At 42.7% G+C, this 19,496-nt stretch overlaps 2 protein-coding genes across 3 annotated transcripts; one reads left to right on the top strand and one right to left on the bottom strand.

The window, feature by feature from the left end:
• Positions 1-338: 338 nt before the first annotated feature.
• Positions 339-9,514, top strand: LOC132833263 (S-phase kinase-associated protein 1-like). 2 transcript variants are annotated; one of them, XM_060851407.1, is made up of 6 exons: positions 339-456; positions 2,346-2,445; positions 4,074-4,147; positions 4,944-5,087; positions 7,801-7,941; positions 8,788-9,514. In XM_060851407.1, exons 2-6 carry the CDS (start codon positions 2,349-2,351, stop codon positions 8,821-8,823), a joined length of 492 nt encoding a protein of 163 aa, XP_060707390.1. In that variant the 5' UTR covers positions 339-456; positions 2,346-2,348; the 3' UTR covers positions 8,824-9,514. The 2 variants fall into 2 exon arrangements, with proteins under 2 accessions (XP_060707390.1, XP_060707391.1); XM_060851408.1 differs by lacking the exon at positions 339-456 and adding an exon at positions 788-880.
• Positions 9,515-11,325: 1,811 nt separating this feature from the next.
• Positions 11,326-18,509, bottom strand: rpl34 (ribosomal protein L34). The gene is made up of 5 exons (XM_060851431.1): positions 18,475-18,509; positions 15,243-15,316; positions 14,679-14,778; positions 12,815-12,918; positions 11,326-11,455 (listed from the first exon to the last, which is right to left on the bottom strand). Exons 2-5 carry the CDS (start codon positions 15,305-15,307, stop codon positions 11,371-11,373), a joined length of 354 nt encoding a protein of 117 aa, XP_060707414.1. The 5' UTR covers positions 15,308-15,316; positions 18,475-18,509; the 3' UTR covers positions 11,326-11,370.
• Between the last annotated feature and the right edge of the window lie 987 nt (positions 18,510-19,496).

Raw genomic sequence — 19,496 nt, forward strand, 5'->3', positions numbered from 1 at the left:
CTGCAACTCAACCCAGTATTGCCTAGGCATTGTCAACTTTATTTCCCACTCTCTTGAGGATTAATGTTGAGAAACTATATTTGATTTATAAATACCGGAAAGTCTACAAACAATGAAGGATGAAGTATCTGGGGCAAGGGAACCTTTCTCTCTGATATGCACACAAATAGGGAAAACGCTGTAAATGATCAGTAGGTCTATCAGTCTCTGGGGAGAGAGAAACAATTTGTATCATATTCCCTCGGGGGCGGAGATTAGAACAATGGAGAAGGAGCATCACGGGAACTGTAGTCCCAGGGGGTGCACGAGTGAACTACAATACCCGGCGCGCCCCCGCCTGTCACGTGACAGTCACAGCGACGCTTCGGGGGTTCCAGCGGTGCGTCGGTGAGTCACCTTCCCGCCGCGGAAAAGACACGGCTCATCGGAGCCTCATCTGTCCCCTGAAATCAAAACGTAAGTCATCCAGCCGTGGCGCTTTTAATCTGCGTGTTTGTATGTTTAAAAAAACAAAAAGGTGGGGGGGGGGTTGGCGTGCTCCGTCCGGATGCACCCTCACCATGTGAGTCGTCTGCGGCGATCGCCTGATTTGAACGTCGGGCCCGACGATAATCGCCCTTTATTTCGCAAAAAAAATACGAATACATTCGCAGCTGAGTCAGGCAGTAAATGCTCGTCAATAAGTGAAGCGGAGATTTGGTTGTGTGTGTGTTTCCGGGGAGGGGGCGGGGTCCTTGGCCTATGAGCTCAGCGCGGTGACGGTGGTGGGGGGGGAGGGGTGAGGTATAAATAGCGGCGGGTCACTGGGTCACTCAGAGTCCGAGCGGGCGGAGGGTGAAGCCACAGTCAGTGAGGGAACGACTGGTCGCGCGCACAGCAGGTACGGCGACGGTCGGGGCCGCGTTGCTGACTACGTCCACCATTGGTTAGTTGGGGGGAGCGCGCTGAGGACACGTCACAATGGGATGGGGTGGTGGCTGTCGCCATGGTAGCGGTAACCCTGGAGACGGCCGGCCCCAGGTTCCATCCGCTGTCACCCGGGGCAACAGGTGCATTCCCACTCTTGTCTCTGTCCGCTGACCTGACCGTCTCTGTCCCCTCGTTCAGCTCCAGAGCGAATCAGCAGGCCTTCGCTTGATTCTTCAGTAAGGTGGTACTGGTCATTCTGCGTCTTGCCTACCCCCTCTCACCCCCCCCCCCCTCACCTCGCCCTTTCCTTTGCCCCCAGCTCTACCGCCCTCTTTATCCAGAATCTCTCAACCTGTGCCTTTAAAAATAATCTGAGGCCCTTCATCAGGAAGAGGGAACCAAAAGACACTGTTATCTGGAGGAAAAACATTATCTTTCTCATCTCCTGCCAATGGCATTTTTAAATGATGCCCATTACTTTGGTGTCAGAACCCTGTTTTGCCCATGTGAAACATGTTCCTAAGATTCTGACTCCAACTGGAAGTGATTAGATTAGATTACTTACAGTGTGGAAACAGGCCCTTCGGCCCAACAAGTCCACACCGACCCGCCGAAGCGCAACCCACCCATACCCCTACATTTACCCCTTACCTAACACTATGGGCAATTTAGCATGGCCAATTCACCTGACCCGCCAATTCAAATCTTTGGACTGTGGGAGGAAACCGGAGCACCCGGAGGAAACCCACGCAGACACAGGGAGAACGTGCAAACTCCACACAGTCAGTCGCCTGAGTCGGGAATTGAACCTGGGTCTCAGGCGCTGTGAGGCAGCAGTGCTAACCACTGTGCCACCATGCCGCCCATAAAGTGGTTCAACATCTTGTTAAAAATGGAAGAAGATACTTCATCCTGATTTTTCTGTAGTTCTCATAGGTTCTCTTTGGATGTTACACCCCCTGGGCCTGGTTACATCCATTGAGTCCAGCTGATATGGTTACCTGCAGTTTCTTTAACATGTGAGCATATCTATTTAAGGATTTCTGTCTGGAATTACTTTAATTGCTGCCAAGTACCCTAAGTTACCCTTTTTTTGTTATATCTAAGTGTCTTGGGACTATTTAATAAGGAACATAAGGAGATGAAGGACCTGACAAAATAATGGTGAATTAGAATTAGTGAGGTTGTGGCTGTAGTGACAGAATCAATAGTAACTGAGCAGGTGATGCAGTAAAGCAGAAACAAGTGAAAATGCTCCTAGATGTTTGGGTAGGTAATTTTAAAGGTATGGGAAAATGAGAATGACTGATCATGTGATTGTGAGGAGATTTGAACTTGTTGGGAGTTTGAAGGATGGGCATGATTGAAGTGAGACATGATTTCTGAAACGTTGCAAAATGTGTTGACACTTACATGATTTTCCTCCTCCCTTCCAGAAAATGCCTGCCATTAAACTACAAAGCTCAGATGGTGAGATCTTCGAGGTTGATGTGGAAATAGCGAAGCAGTCTATCACAATCAAAACCATGTTGGAAGGTATAGCCAGTGGGGGCTCTGAGACAACAGTAATGTTTTTCACATAATTCTGCTTCCTAGCAGGTTGATTCAGTGCTTGGCTTGTACTGTTCTGTCACTAAGACGGCACGGTGGCTCAGTGGTTAGCACTGCTGCCTCACAGCACCAGGGTCCTTGGTTTGATTCCAGCCTTGGGCGACTGTCTGTGTGGGTTTCCTCCGGGTGCTCTGGTTTCCTTCCACAGTCCAAAAATGTGCAGGTCAGGTGAATTGGCCATGGTAAATTGCCCATAGTGTTAAGTGCATTAGTCAGAGGGAAATGGGTCTGGATGGGTTATTCTTCGGAGGGTCGGTGTGGACTGGTTGGGCTGAAAGGCCTGTTTCCATACTGTAGGGAATGGAATCTAATAATACAGGCGTTTGGGTGAAAATCTCAATTGGATTTTCAGGTGTCTGTGCTGACCCAAATGAAGGATTAACTCTTCACGTTCACTTGATGTGATGACAATATTTTTAATTGCCGTTTATGCACTTGCGTTATTATTGGAAAGATTAGAGACTGGGATAAGGAATGATTCAATGTCAGGTTATAAAATAAGCTTTTGAGTGGATTCTAAACTCCCAGTATTGTCTTTCAAGAGACTTCGAGTCTGATCACCAGTTGCTGTTACCTCCATTGCCTATTTTACGTTCGGCTAATTTTGATTGTCGATTCTCCCTATCCCTCAAGTGTTGTATCAACAAAGTTGATGTGAATGTTTTTCTTGCTTTGATTAGCTGTGATGTTTTTGTCCTGTCTCGACCAGTATATCAGAAAAGGCTATAAATTAGATTTTTTTTGACAGTTTAACATACAGTTTTACCAGCAGTGAATTTTAGGAAATTTTACATCTAAAGGCAAAAGTACTACCGTATTAAGGGTGCAATATATTTCTTATTTGCTTTCTGTTTTTGTTAAGACACTTGCTTTTCTTTTATGTTCTGTTATGATAGTGTGCTCCCTGCTGCTAACACAATATTGAATGCGGCAAGGATTAGCCAGCTGCAGTACCGTTGCAGGAAGCTATTGATAGATGTGGCAGAGATCCAGTGCTAATAACATGATAGTGCAGTAAATAAGCTGGAAACAACTTGACTAATTCTGCAGTAAGGTTCTTTTTAAGATCCAAAAATAATAGGCAAAATTCAGGTTATAAACACTGATGTGACGTCCCTTTAAGCGACAACAGTGTTGTATTTGTTTCCACAAAGTTTCGATTTTTCTGGAATGTTTTGAACATTTAAAAGTCTTTGGTATGATTGCAATGCCAGGGTTAATGTTGAGTGTTTGATGGGTGGGGCTGTGCCGTAGTTGGGCAGGAATGTCTACTTTTGCTGGTTACACATTATGCCTGTGCCTATGTAACTTAAGTGGAAAGTTATCTGGCACTTCGGGGGAACTTGAAAGCAGCTGTTTGTTGAGGAAGGGATGGAATTGGTGATTATATTCAAGTGTAATGACCTAGCCTGGGAGAGTTGTGATCAGTTTATGTGAAACGTAGAAAAATTTGGCATTGGCTGTCACAATGTGCCTGTCTTATTTGCTGTACATCTCTGACTCTAAGTGTAATAAATGTCCTGAACTTGTCATTTTTCTCTTTTTAAACACAGATCTAGGTATGGATGATGAAGGTGATGATGATCCAGTGCCACTCCCAAATGTTAATGCTGCTATTCTGAAAAAGGTAAAGTGGTAATGAAAACCAAGTACTGGAGAAACTGGTAGCATCTGTGGACCTAGTTAACATTTCAAGTCTGATGTGACTCTATATGGTTCTGAACTCTGAGCTGCTGAGTTTCTCCAGCACTTTGCGTCTGCTGGAAATCTGAAATAAAGTGTTATGATTTTGTTTGAAAGTGAGAGGTGACATTTTTCCATTACTGCTATTTCAATCTTCTTTCATCCATTTCACTTTTTCAGCCCAATGAAAATCAATTGGATATATGTAAGCTTTGGCTGAGCTTGGAGCAAACCGCCCTCTGAATCAGGGGCGGGGTCTGGTCTGTAGGTTCAAGTCCCATTCGAGAGACTTGGTTATGTAATTTAGGTGGACATCTTGTATGCAGCACAGAAGGAGGCTGTTGCACTGTTCAAGCTGCCAACTTTGGCAAGATCATTAAAATGAGCACCTGTCTGTTTCAAGAAATAAAATCCTTTTACTTTTTTTTAAAAAGAGCAGGGGTGTTCAAGTCAAGGTCAAGATTACGTGGTCTGATCATCTGTTTTAAAGCTTGCTTTGCCAAAATTGACAGTTGTATGTCCTACATTTCGGTCAAAGTTTACTTCACAGCGCTTGCAGTGCTACCTGAACTCTCATCTGTCTTTTGTGGGATTGCATTTGAACACTGTATCCACTCTAGTGCAAACTAGATCCAGCCTAGATTTAGTGATAAATTTCTACTTTGCAAACTTTGATAGTGGAAGTAAATTCCCAGGTACCTGGACAAGTGACCAGCTCGAAGGCTATGTTTATGCACTAGGTAATCCAGTGGTGTACGCATCATCGAGATGACCCTCCCCCACCAGAGGATGACGAAAACAAAGAAAAACGAACCGACGACATACCTGTGTGGGATCAGGAGTTTCTGAAAGTCGACCAGGGTACTCTCTTCGAATTAATACTGGTCAGTATTTGTTGGCAGTTTTTGAACATTTTGTAGATTAGTGTCAAAGCTTCACACTCTCGGTGTAAGGCTTGCAATTGCTAAAGTGATTGAAAGAAATTCAATCTGCCTTGTCTATGAAGCTTTTGTGTGACCTGAAATGTGATTGCAATGATGTACAAAAACTAGTTTGATTTTTGATGAAATGGGGAGACTGTGCAATTTGCTATCCAACGGTATTACTTGAGATGCATTATTGGGGATATGAATCATATCACACAGAAGCAGGCCCCTCGGCTTCCTCTGCTCCTGGGAAAACAAACCCAATCTTTTCACATAACTGAGATTTTCCACTTGCTAGCAACATCTCCAGCGCAATTACGTTTTTTTTTCTGATTTTGTGCAGTTCTGGTTGCCAACCCAGTGTTCCATCTGTGGCTTAATTAAAGCTCTGTGAAATTAGAGCAAAACTTCCCTGCACGTATATTCAGTACTCCACTTAATGAAGGCAAGCATTCCCTAAGCTGCCTTCACCATCCCATCTACTTGTGTTAACACCTTCACGGATCTGTGGACTTGTACGCCATAATCCCTTTGTTCCTCCATTCTCCCTAGGGACCTATCCTTCATTGTGTCAATCCTCCACAAAGTGCATCATCTCACATCTATCAGGAATAAATCTGTTATTGCTTTGCTTAATTTATCATCTGATCAATAAGAGACTAACCTGACACCATCCTCTTCACTGCTGGTCACAGAATTCCATTCACAAAACCAATTTGCAACACCAATCTTTTGCCTCTTATTTGTAAGCTAATTTTGGATCCAGTTTGCCTTCGGGACCATGGATTCTTAACCTTTTGGACCAGTCTTTCATGTGGGACCTTGTCAAAGGCCTTACTTAAGGCCATGTAAACCACATCAACTGCACCCTTCATCACAATCTTTAGTTACAGTTTCAGAAAGCTTAACTAAATTAGATGGGATCTCCCTCCAACAAATCTGTGTTCGCAATCTCTGATCAATGAATAAATGAGGGAAGGAAACAACAAAGCATCTGCTGGTGAGGCGAGATGAAGGAGGAAGCAACGTAGCTGTCTAGGACTGAATGGCTTACCGTTGTTCTACAAAATAAAAGAATCGCCTTTTTTAAGAAACCAAACCTGCACTACTTTTAAAATATATCTTGTACCACTTTAATTGTTGGACCACAAATTTTGGTTTTGAACAATAACCTGATATTCAACATTGAATGAGCCTGTTCTGTGGTAAGTTAGGCCCAGCACTGTAGCCAATGGCTTAGTGTCTTTGGTAACACAGGTTTTGTAACCACAGCATTATATCATGAGGAGACAAACTAGGTTCACTGAAAAATACCTGTTGAGTGAATGGATTTACACTTGGATTGGATTTTGTTTAGTTGTTTTAGAATGGGGATTGGCTACCTTTTTTTCTTAATTCTGGATCAGTGGTGCTGGAAGGCAGCGTCCAACGAGCAGCGAAATCGACGTTTCAGGCAAAAGCTCTTCATCAGGAATAAAGGCAGTGAGCTGGAAGCATGGAGAGATAAGCTAGTGGAAGGTGGGGGTGGAGAGAGAGTAGCATAGAGTACAATGGGTGAGTGGGGGACGAGATGAAGGTGATAGGTCAGGGAGGAGAGGGTGGAGTGGATAGGTGGAAAAGGAGCTAGGCAGGTTGGACAAGTCCGGACAAGTCATGAACTGGAAGTTTGAAACTAGGATGAAGTGGGGGAAGGGGAAATGAGGAAGCTGTTGAAGTTCACATTGATGCCCTGGGGTTGAAGTGTTCCGAGGCGGAAGATGAGGCATTCTTCGTCCAGGCGTCTGGTGGTGAGGGAGCGGCGGTGAAGGAGGCCGAGGACCTCCATGTCCTCGGCAGAGTGGGAGGGGGAGTTGAAATGTTGGGCCACGGGGCGGTGTGGTTGATTGGTGCGGGTGTCTTGGAGATGTTCCCTAAAGCGCTCTGCTAGGAGGCGCCTAGTCTCCCCAATGAAGAGGAGACCACATCGGGAGCAACAGATACAATAAATGATATTAGTGGATGTGCAGGTAAAACTTTGGTGGATGTGGAAGGCTCCTTTAGGGCCTTGGATAGGTGAGGGAGGAGGTGTGGGCACCGGTTTTACAGTTCCTGCGGTGGCAGGGGAAAGTGGAAGAATGCCTCATCTTCCACCTCGGAACACTTCAACCCCAGGGCATCAATGTGGACTTCAGCAGCTTCCTCATTTCCCCTTCCCCCACCTCATCCTAGTTTCAAACTTCCAGTTCAGCACTGTCCCCATGATTGTCCAGACTTGTCCGACCTGCCTAGCTCCTTTTCTACCTATCCACTCCACCCTCTCCTCCCTGACCTATCACCTTCATCTCCTCCCCCACTCACCCATTGTACTCTATGCTACTCTCTCCACCCCCACCTTGCCCTAGCTTATCTCTCCATGCTTCCAGCTCACTGCCTTTATTCCTGATGAAGGGCTTTTGCCTGAAATGTCGATTTCACTGCTCGTTGGATGCTGCCTGAACTGCTGTGCTCTTCCAGCACCACTGATCCAGAATCTGGTTTCCAGCATCTGCAGTCATTGTTTTTACCTTTTTTTTTAATGCTGATTTAAGTCCATTTGAGAAATGCATGTGGCTTATCAAGAGCTTGACAAAAATAAAATTATCCAGGCCAAAGGTGGTTCTTGTTTACATGAGCTTTCTCCTTGCTTTAACAGGCTGCAAACTACCTTGATATCAAGGGTCTTCTTGATGTAACTTGCAAAACAGTGGCAAACATGATTAAAGGAAAAACCCCTGAAGAAATTCGCAAAACATTCAACATTAAAAACGATTTTACTGAAGAAGAGGAGGCACAGGTACATCTTGAAATATTGTAAATTGATTTAAAGTTGCAGATGATTTCTCTGCTCACTGTCTTATTGTAACCAGTGTTGTCTCTGGAGGAAGGAAGAAGAGGTCACAACTGACTAATAGTGGTTTTAAATTCTTCAGCTTAACCTGGCATGTAAAGGATCTTCATTTAGTGTCTCAGCCCTGTTAACCATTTGGGCCTGTTTGCATGGCATCATAAAAGTATAATATTTTGTTTGACAAATACTCTAAGCCATGTGGTATCTAGGCACAGGGCAAGTTTCCACCTAGGCAGTTGGAGGTAGTCTTATCAAGTTGAGATTTGAGGTCTTGAGAGCAGCATAACGAAAACTCAATTTGACAGGTTGCCCGAGCTGCTCATTTGATCCACCTACTAGTGCAGTTGCTCTTTTTTTTATTGTTTGGAATTATGTGGCTTAATATCTGTCCTTTCAGTGCATAGCAGGTATTGCTTTGTTAATAATATTTAATGTTATGATTGTCCTCATCATGACTTTGCTCTGCTTTTTATGTTGTTTTTCTTTTCTCACTGAGTTAAATTTTCTACTGACATTAAGGTGGGCAAGAAGGTTCTAAAGATGGCCAAGTTACCTTTTTTGTTTGTGTGCCTGAAACAACAGTCTCTATGGAAACAGCATAGATTAGCTAAGTGGGGTTAACAAGCCTTACCTTTTTTTTAAAAACGCATGAGTTAGTTTCTGAATGCTGCTTTCAGACAGCAAAATTGTTAAAAAGCTTGACGTAGGCTGCAGAATTGAGGTGGAGGAAGCAGAAAAAGATGCATTTTTTTCTTTACAGTGTGCTAATTGTACGTAATTTTTACTTTTCAGGTACGAAAGGAAAATCAGTGGTGTGAAGAGAAGTGATCCAATGTGGAAACGTGTGCAGCTCAATGGAAAATCTTAAGCCTGCACAATTAATCACTAGCCTGTGATACTTTTGAAATATAGTGTCAAGATAACAATACATAAACATTTTGTAAGAGTGTTAATTTTGAGCTTAATGCTTGCTTCATGAAACCAGTTTTCTTTAGTATTTTGAGCAGGGTCTCCAGCATATTTATTACTTCATCATGTGAGTTTTCCCTTGTTGCTGTTTAGAATTAAAGCTATGTAAAGAATTCCACTAGCAGTATGACAGCAATTAGAAGTCAAAACTGTTTCCTCTTTTTGTTTAACTTGTAATTAAACTTTACTTTTTATTGCGAATGGTCTGTTTGGGTTTTTGAATGACCCTATTATTGTCTAAAGTGGGCCTCATTCCTTTATTAATTTTGAAGGAATCTGTTGTATCATAGCTACTAGCTAAATCATGTTTTTTTTTTAAACTACTGGCTAAATGTAATCATTCTCAAACTTAATGCAGTGCAAAAAATACTGAGTGGACTGTCTAGTGATGTTTCAGAATACATTCCTGCTCTATAAGCAACAAACTCTTGTTCTTACTGAACTTTAATATTTACTGTGCATGGCTGACACTGGTACTGAAATGCCCTGAGTGGATAAGACAGAGTGTGAGGGAGAGTGCTCATTAAATAAAAGACCTGTGCTGAAAGCATTATTGGGTGTTGTGTTCTGTAGAGAGGGTGAATTATGAATGTTAAGTCACTGAAGGTGACAAAGAACCTGAATGAATACTGGCTTTTGTTAATATGAAACTCAGTGAACGGTTCCTTTTGATTTTTCTTTATATAGTAATGTCTAAAATAGGGTAGAGCATTTAAGGTATTGTCAAATGGCACAGTAAATTGACAGGAATGGAAGATGTTCCTTCGGCCAGTTGGAAGGTTTCTTTTAACTGGTGTTCCACAGTGATAGTTACTAGGCCCACTTTTGTTTATCATCTATATTCTCATTCAAATCACTTACCAACCTGCTACAGTATCTGACTCCAGCTTGATCAGGCACTGCTGGCATTTCAGCCCCAGGTTTGCTCTGCTTTGAGCTCACATTGTTTCATATTGTTCTATCTGACCAGCCCCATTGATATACTCCTGTAATTTAAGGGTTTTCTTCTTGCTATTTATCACACATCAATTTTTGTTTCATCTATGAGCTTACTGATAACCCTAATGTTTCTAGATAATTATATTACAAGCAGTAAAGAACTCTGTCGCATTCCATTGGACTTTAGCTTCCATCACAAAATCAGCTATCAATCCACCCCTAAGTCAATTTTGGTCCAAATTGCTCTGGTCTGTTATGACACCTAGTCAAAAGCCTGCAGCCCATTAGACTATTGCATTACCGTCATACAACAACCTTGGAAAAACTCAATGATTAGACATATTTGACAATAGCTAAACTCACTATCTTTGCTTAATATGTGCCTTTCCAAGGAGTATAATTCTGCCTTCAACTTTTTTCCCCCAACCACTTCCCCTCTACTGCTGTTAAGACTCCTTGGTTTTCCTCCATCACCCTTCTTGACTAATAGTACATTAGCTATCCTCTAGATCTCCTGTGGACAGAGATGAGTTTTAAAAATCCATGCTATTGGCTACAGCAGTTTCCTCCCTTGCCTTGTAGAGACCTTGGAAATAATCTCATCTGGCCCTGAGAATTTATCCAATTTTATGACCTTAAACTTATTAGTTTACATTTACATTTCCTCATTATGACATGGAATGATTGAAAGGAATCATGGGAAGTGAGGCAGTTTTTGAGGGTGAAAGCAAGAGCAGGATACATCAGGATTTGAAGTAGAGTAAGATGAGGTTTCTGTGCAGTATGAACATCAGCACATTTGGAGGATCTGAACCATTCTTTCTCTAACTTTGAAAGCAGCTAACCATCACACTGGACTTGCCCATTACAGGGACCCCAAGGTAATTTCTACCTCCTCCATTATTACTGTTAACTCCAGGTAGCCAGCTACATCAGGAAATGGCACTGTTTGTCACTACCATAGGCATCAATGTTTTGCAATATATTCAGCCAATCTATTTTATGAAGGTCAATGTTAATTGATTTAAAACCTTGATTGAAGGCCTGGCATTGCCTAAAGTCAATCAGTTAAGGTGGTGAGAAAGTGGAGATTACTGTCTGAACCACTGTCACCATGTGGTGATACAAAAGCCGATGGTCAATGAGCTGCAATAAACCTTCGATCCAAGGCAAAGTTCCAACAATATCTCAAAGGAACTAGGGTCAACCAGGCAATGTCAGAAATTTAATGCATGTTTACTAATCAATTGAGAGCTTGTGTTGCCCACCTTTCTGTCTTCCCCCCCCCCTCCCCACACAGCGTGATATGGATTCTTTAATCATATTGTGGTGTCAGATTTGGCAAATATTTTTCCACACCAGGAGCATACTCTGATTGTGACCCCATTGTGGGGGACAAGAAATATTCTGAAACAAGGCAAGTTCCAATTAGTTTTTTACTTCCATGTTCATACAAAATTAGATGGTTCACTTTGATTTCTGGCTTTGTGCTTGGGCCTTCAGCACCTTCACTACAATCTTCTGTTCCTCAATAAGGAATGCACGCTTAATTCTGAAAATAAAAAAAAACAATGCATGAAAGGCCAAGGATTCAAGTTATAAGCGCAGCTCAACAGAAAGGTGTCAGGTAGTAAAAATTTGTGATTAGTCATCTTTCCCAAAATACTCGCAAGTGACCTGCACTGTAGAACTACTGCTCAACATCAAGAGTTGAAAATTCCATGGTGTTGAAGTATCCAGGCCGCAGCTCACAACAGGAGACTACACGCTGGCCTTCTAACATGACAGGATTTTGGGTGGAGCTTAGTTAATAGGTAGAATGCTCAGTAATCCATATTTTGACATGAGAAAGATACCTCCAGAACTATGTCCCCCCCAAAATATAAGAGTGGACCATTCAGCAATTGGATCAACTGTTTGGATCATTCAGTTGATCCAATTGCAGCCTTAACTCCACTCTCCCCTAAACTCTTAACGTATTTGTAGATCAAAGATCTGTCCAACTCAGCATTGAATATTTTCAATGAACCAGTCTCCACTCCTCTCCAGAGAAAAACTGTCGGAAGATTAACAAATCTCAAGATAAATTCCTCCTCATCTCAGTTTTCAATAGAAGACCCGTACTTTCAAGATTTCTTTAGTTTTAGATGCCCCTACAAGGGAGGACATTCCCTCCGCATCCACTAGGTCAAGCTCTTTCAGAATCAGGATAACCATTTCCCACTTTTCTAAACTCCAATGAATAAAGACCCAAACATTTCGTCTTTTCCCACGAAACAAACCTTTCGCTTCTGAAATCAACTGGATGAACTTTCTCTTAATTGCATCCAACGCAAGTAAAAAGAGAGAATAAAACTGTATATAGTATTCTATATGTAGTCTCACCACTATCCAGGACAGTTGGATCAAGACTTGCTGACATTTATTTCTTGCATCTTGCCATAGTTATTAATTACATATCTTACCTCCCTGCTAAAATTTGTGACAGCATTTCCAGTGGTTTAGCCTCTTACCAGGGGCAAAGTTAGGCAGCCTTCCTAGACCCCTCATAAATCATGGGCCCAAAGATCACTCCATTTGCTATCTTAACTAACTACAGAGAACATGTGGTTTAATTAGATGGCAGCAGCTTTGTCAAAACCTTTTGTCAAAGAATCCCTCACAATTTTTCAGCATCATGGCTGATAGAAACTCTCTTCACGCTAGCAGAAAACTGACCAAAAACAGTTTTACCGCACCAGAGCTTGTAACAGCTTCTTGAAGGTTTACATGGAAACTTTTCATTTACTGGCAGAACTAACACATACGAGAACACCAGGTACTCTGTACTAAATGCTTTTTATTGCAATCAGACATGTTTAATAAACTGATTAAATAACAACTATTAGGAACAAGCCATTTTGAAGATTACCTGTCGCGTACACATTTGGCGCACATGGAGCCTCCATAAGCTCGACTGACGTGCTTCTTGGTCTTTGACAATCTCATTAGGACCTTGGGTCGAACAGCCCGAATCTACACAAATTCAAGAGGAAGCTATCAGTGACTATTTTGGTCAACGGGTGAAACACAAAATGGCAATACTCAACACCAAATACAAACATAATTCCCCATTTGATCAACTTGTAAAAACAGTTTAAGATCAAGCTGACCAATGCAAGATGCTTGAAGATGGTTGGCCAAAATTCAAAGTAAGTTCTTCTATTCGCACACTTCAAACACAACTAGGAATTGCATGACCCAGAGGACCAAACAGCCCTTTTCATCTCAGTTCAAAGGCAAGTCAGCCTGAGGGTGTCCTGTAGTTGCAAGAATCCCACGTGAAATGTGTTTGATTAGTCTTGATCAGCACTTAGACATCTTACATCAACAAGTGCACTTAATTGGAAACTTCACTGGTCGACAAAGACAAGAAAATGGACTTCACTTGTACAGAATGGGCTGCTCTGACATGAGGAGAGAACAGAAGATTCACTTTGCTTTCAGCTCAGCTGTACACAACCTGGAGTAAGTGCCATTAGAAGACTGTGCACCCGAAGTAGGACGTTTTCCACTGCATAACATTAATCTCACTCAATCCAAGCACAAGAAATAAATAAACCTGAATAAATGCATGAAAGCATAAGTTCAATGCTGCGACTTTCTTCTAAGATACGAATCATTGGTGAGGCAGCAATGGCCGCCCGGTCTGAATGACCACTGGATATCAATTTAGAACTACAGTCCTATTGCCAGGTTGGGTTCTCTTTCCAAAGGGTCTTAGTGAAGAAGCTGGGTTTTCACAACATTCATCACCTTTATAGTAATGTGTCTTGGTCAAATAGTGGAACTGTGTCAGCAATTTCAATTTCATAATACAAAATTAGGATGTATGGATGATCACAATACAGTTCTCAACCACAGCACAGAATCTAATAGGAACAGCGTCCCTCTCAGAAAAGAGGATTCAACAACTAACATTCCAGTCGTAAAGTAATACACCAGGAGTTGTCTTGCGCTCAATTAATGTTAATTCATCTTATTTTACTATAATAATCCAAAACTCACTCTTCTCACCAGGTATTTTTACATCTTTCTTTGCTTAGCAAGTTATTTAATGCACTGGCCTCTAACTCAATCATGCAGTGAAATATTTCCAGCTCAATGAAGCATTCCTTAACGTTTATCTAATTTTAAACTGATGGCCCACACCAAGGACTCCCAAATCAGTTAAAAATTTATGGTCTTTCCTTTGTATTATAAAACTTTGTATTATTCAAACAAGAACATTAACAAAAAATGTTTCTTGTTACTCCAGTGGAAATCATTACGGCATTAGTTATTCCATCAGATCACAAAACTGTAACTCCATTGCATTTTGACCAAGAAGCCAGAATAAATATATTCAGTCCAGATCGCAGCTGTGGAATAGGCACTTAGCACTGCTGCCTCACAGTGCCAGGGACCTGGGTTCGATTCCCGCCTCAGGCGACTGACTGTGTGGAGTTTGCACGTTCTCCCCGTGTCTGCGTGGGTTTCCTCCGGGTGCTCCGGTTTCCTCCCACAGTCCAAAGATGTGCGGGTCAGGTGAATTGGCCATGCTAAATTGCCCGTAGTGTTAGGTAAGGGGTATATGTAGGGGTATGGGTGGGTTGCGCTTCGGCGGGTCGGTGGACTTGTTGGGCCGAAGGGCCGGTTTCCACACTGTAAGTAATCTAATCTAAAAAAAAAAGTCTCAATGAGATTTTACACACACACACACAACCCTTCCCCATCAAGGTGAAGTGACTACTTACACCACGGAGTCTTCCAGGACAGATGCCACATGCAGACTTCGGTGCTTTGCCGACCTTCTTTGTGTACAGGAACACAATGCGGTTCCCCGGTGTGCGAGACCTTCACAATTAGAAAAAAGGTTAACTGCTTTCTCCCCCCAAGAAAACTATACTCCAAGACCATCTCCGGAAACTAGACACATCAAATGCTAGCAAGGTTAAATTGGAAAAGCCTGTATTCCCTTGAAGATAGAAGATTATAGAGTAATCAAATGGAGATATTTAAGCTGACTAAAACTGATGTTCTCTCTCACCATCTTATTTCCTCTGCTGAGAGATCCCAGAACAAAAAGCAAGGCCTCTAATTTTGAGGTAGACCGTTCAAGAATACACTTTACAGTAAATGCAATGGTAATCTGGAACTCTCTCATGAAAAGATGTTCAGGGCGGAAGTCAACTCAAAATTTGATTGATGGCTTTTAGTGAGGTAAGGATATCAAGAGTGGCAGGCACATATAGCTCAAGGTATAATTGAGTCATGGACTAAGTGAATGGCTTTCACCTGCTTCAACATTCAGTACTTACAATCTTTTCTTGTTGGAGGCGGTGTTGTAGGACAACCTACGGCGGTATGTCAGGCGTTGAACCATCTTTCAGACCTGGAAAATAAAGAGGAAACAGTCAAAACGATAACTTCAGCTGTTTTGAGATAAAGGTTCACATTTCAGGTCTTGTGTCACCAAATGTAACCTACCATTCAGCTCTGAGGCAATGAGGCAACTAATCGACTTGGATTTGAAATAAGTAACCTTGGTTTAAAAACCCAAGAGGTAGAAATTGGCAAGCATTAGATTTAGTGCCCAGCAGTGTCACACAGATTGACTTCACTCCTATAGCTAATATTCCCTGCATTGCAACAATGTCAAAAATGCAATGGTACTACTTTGTTCAAACTGTAGTGCCATTGGAGGCAAAGCAGAGAGCAGTCAAGAAACTGATTCTGAGAGTCAGAATTGGTGCAACCTCTGCATCTTAGTCTCAAAATTAGCTTTTAAGCAGAGATCTGCATAAATACGCGGAGAAAAATTCCTGCAGGGACACAGGCAAGAACAGGCAACTGAAGCACAGCTCCAAATAAAAGGGCACAAACAGGAAGAGCTAATGGCCTCCTTTTCTGTTGTAACATCCAATCATTGCAAGACATTAATGGCATGATAAATTCAGAGTTTAGAAGTGCTTTAAGTTGCAGTAGCAGTAGGAGAGTCTAGATGAAACTAGTAAAGGGTTAGAAAGTTAACAGGAGCAAGTGTTCAGCAGTACAAAGTGAACTGGAATGGGCACCCAACTTTAGCAGTGCAAGCTAAACCCTCAAGAATCAGATAATACAGTGGAAAACCTCATGTTTGTTAAGCTGGGACAGACAACCTCTGCGACGTGCTGAGCTCACCCCTCATTCCATTTCCCAACTTCACAAAAGAGTTTCAAGCATCACCACAATGTGCCATTAATCTCCGCTGTTTATTTATTTTCCAAAACAAGCAAACCACAAAATAATCCCAAATTTTGACAGGTCCACTAGTAGCCAATAGCTGGTGACAACGAGGCAGAAACAGTATTCCAAAACCTCAAGTTAACATTGGAAGTTATCCCACCACATGACACATCTGGAATTGTGCCACATATGGAGATATCAGAACAGATGATTAGAATTTTGGAGATGGAGGTAGCTTTTACAAACAACTTATAGAGAGATTAAAAAAAGGGGTTCAGGAAAGAAATTCCAAAGCTTCATCCAGAGAGTTTAAGTGCAATTGCCTCTGACAATAATAAAAATCATGGACATGCATGAGACCAGGGCTGCAGAGGAGCAGATGTAACTGAGGGTTATCGAGCTGAAGATTAGAGGTATGAAGGAGGCGAGATCTAGAAGAATGTGAAAACAAGGAAGATGATTTGACAAAAGTACCTAGTAAACCAATTTCCAGCAGCTTTCTGTACAACAGATTCAACAAGACTGGAGTATCAACCTGAAATCTGTGTTCAAATCTCTGAAGAGTGGCTCAAACTTCTGACTGAAGAAAAGGCATTGATTGAGGCAGTGTTGGATAGCTTTTGGGAGAAAAGTACTGACACAGTGCTGCACTGTCTGAGATGCCAGACATGAATATTAAGAAGGGCTCATGCCCGAAACGTCGATTCTCCTGCTCCTTTGGATGCTACCCGACCTGCTGCGTTTTCCATTAAAACACAATCCACAAACCAAAAGTGCATAAAACAGGGAGTGCTGGAATTGCTGAGGAACTAGCCCAAAGAAGTCACATTGGACCCGAAAAGATAATTGCGCTTCTTGTTGCAAGGAAGCTGACAGAGTTGCTGCCCTCTGTATGAAAAAGTTGCCCCTTAGGTTTCTTTTAGATCTTTCCCCTCTCACCTTAAACCTATACCCTCTAGTTCTAGACTCCCCAACCCCAGGGAAAAGACTTTGTCTATTTATCCTATCCATGCCCGTTATAATTTTGTAAACCTCTATAAGGTCACCCCTCAGCCTCCAACGCTCCTGGAAAAACAGCCCCAGCCTGTTCAGCCTCTCCCTATAGCTCAAATACTCCAATCCCAGCAACATCCTTGTAAATCTTTTCTGAACCCTCTCAAGTTTCACAACATCTTTCTGACAGGAAGACCAGAATTGCACGCAATATTCCAACAGTGGCCTAACCAATGTCCTGTACAGCTGCAACATGGCCTCTCAACTCTGTCCGATGAATGAAAGCATACCAAATGCCTTCTTCACTATCCTATCTACCTGCAACTCCAGTTTCAAGGAGCTATGAACCTGCACTCCAAGGTTTCTTTGTTCAGCAACACTCCCTAGGACCTTACCATTAAATGTATAAGTCCTGCTAAGATTTGCTTTCCCAAAATGCAGCTCCTCGCATTTATCTAAATTAAACTCCATCTGCCACTTCTCAGCCCATTGGTCCATCTGGTCAAATCCTGTTGCAATCTGAGGTAACCCCCTTCGCTGTCCACTACACCTCCAATTTTGGTGTCATCTGCAAATTTACTGACTGTACCTCTTATTCTCGCATCTAAGTCAGAGCTGCCAGAGGATGTGGTGGAGGCTGGTACAATTGCAACATTTAAGAGGCATTTGGATGGGTATATGAATAGGAAGGGTTTGGAGGGATATGGGCCGGGTGCTGGCAGGTGGGACTAGATTGGGTTGGGATATCTGGTCAGCATGGACGGGTTGGATCGAAGGGTCAGTTTCTGTGCTGCACATTTCTATGACTGTAAATAAAAGATTCCTATCAGACCTCTGAGATTGAAGTGAAAAATCGTTTGGGGTTATTTCTGAGAGGGGCACGAAGTTTCTTCAGGCAACCCAGTCAATATTTGAAACAAATGTTGCTAGAAACAGATTGTCTGCATTTCCTCTGGTGGGATCTTACTGTGCAGATATGACTGCTACTGTTTCCCACATTAAGAAGATTTTAAATGCATGCGCCACTGGATACAAAGCACCGTGAAACGTCCGAGAATAAGGTCCAAGTCCCGGCTCTGCCGCACTCCACCATCCTCCCTCTCTCCATCCCTGTCAACAGCGGCCTCGGCTACAAGGCCTCGCTGGGACCCGGATCCGAACCCTTCCCCGATCCGCCTCATCTTACAAACACTCGACCAATATCGGCCCCGAAGAGACCCTCTCTTTCAGAGGAATGACAACCCGCGGGTGCCCGGCCGATAAGACATCCGATGACCGCGGATGGCGCCCGATTATCCGTCAACCCTTCCACAGCTTCCATTAACGCCATACCTGCAACCGGCCTCACCGGAAAAGAAAGGAGGAAGTGAATCAGGGGCAAAGTTCAAGAGATATCAACAGCTGCCGTACGGAATAACATCCTGTACGGGAACAACCATGGGCGCCGCCATCTTTTTGTACGTCCACTCTATAAGGCTGGGAAATGTTGGGATACAGTGAAGCTCCTGTGAAAATGAAGGATAAGATGAAGGATAAGATTCGGGAACCTTGGCTGACAAGAGAAATTGTGAGCCCAGTCAAAAAGAAAAAGAAAGCATACACAAAGCTCAGAATAATTCAAAGTTAGCAGGAAATAATACAAACAAGGATTTCGGAAAGCTATAGGGATGTCATGAAATGTCTTTGGCAAACAGGATTAAGGAAAATCCCAAGGTGTTTTATACATGTGTAAGGAGCAAGAGGGTAACTGATGAAAGGGTAGGTCAAATAACGGATAAAGCAGGGAATTTATGCATGGAGCCAGAGGGAAGTGGGTGAGGTCCTTAAGGAATACTTTGCATTGGTATTGACAAAAGAGGTGGGCATGGTAGATGGTGAGGCTTGGGAGTGGTGTGTTGGTATTCCAGGACATATTGATATAAAAAAGGAGGTGATGGATGTTTTGAAAAGCATAAAGGTAGGCAAGTCCCCAGGAACTGATCAGATAGAATCATACGGCACAGGAACGGACCCTTCTGTCCAACTCAACCAGACATCCAAATCTGACCTCGTCCCATTTGCCAGCTTTTGGCCCATCTCCCTCTTAAACCCTTCCTGCTTATATACCCATCCAGATGCCTTTTAAATGCTGTAATTGTAAGTGCCTTCAATACTTCCTCTAACAGCTCATTCCACACATCTCTATGTGAAAAAGTTATCCCTCAGGTCCATTTTAAATCTTTCCCCTTTCACCAAAAAGACACCATATCCCTTCTCGTTTAGGACACCCCCATTTTCCGAAAAAGACCTTGGATATCCACTCTATCCATGCTCCTCATGATTGTATAAACCTCCATAAGGCCACCCCTCAGCCT

Source organism: Hemiscyllium ocellatum, chromosome 36 (genome assembly GCF_020745735.1).
Source record: "Hemiscyllium ocellatum isolate sHemOce1 chromosome 36, sHemOce1.pat.X.cur, whole genome shotgun sequence".
In the NCBI taxonomy this organism is placed as follows: domain Eukaryota; kingdom Metazoa; phylum Chordata; class Chondrichthyes; order Orectolobiformes; family Hemiscylliidae; genus Hemiscyllium; species Hemiscyllium ocellatum.

Coding starts and splice junctions, on each gene's coding strand:
- LOC132833263 (XM_060851407.1), top strand. CDS start 2,349: ATGCCTGCCATTAAACTACAAAGCTCAGATGGTGAGATCTTCGAGGTT. Junction 2,446..4,073: donor AATCAAAACCATGTTGGAAG/GTATAGCCAGTG, acceptor TTTTAAACACAG/ATCTAGGTATGGATGATGAA. Junction 7,942..8,787: donor CTGAAGAAGAGGAGGCACAG/GTACATCTTGAA, acceptor TTTACTTTTCAG/GTACGAAAGGAAAATCAGTG.
- rpl34 (XM_060851431.1), bottom strand. CDS start 15,307: ATGGTTCAACGCCTGACATACCGCCGTAGGTTGTCCTACAACACCGCC. Junction 14,779..15,242: donor GCCTCCAACAAGAAAAGATT/GTAAGTACTGAA, acceptor CTAATTGTGAAG/GTCTCGCACACCGGGGAACC. Junction 11,456..12,814: donor GCCAAATGTGTACGCGACAG/GTAATCTTCAAA, acceptor TTTTATTTTCAG/AATTAAGCGTGCATTCCTTA.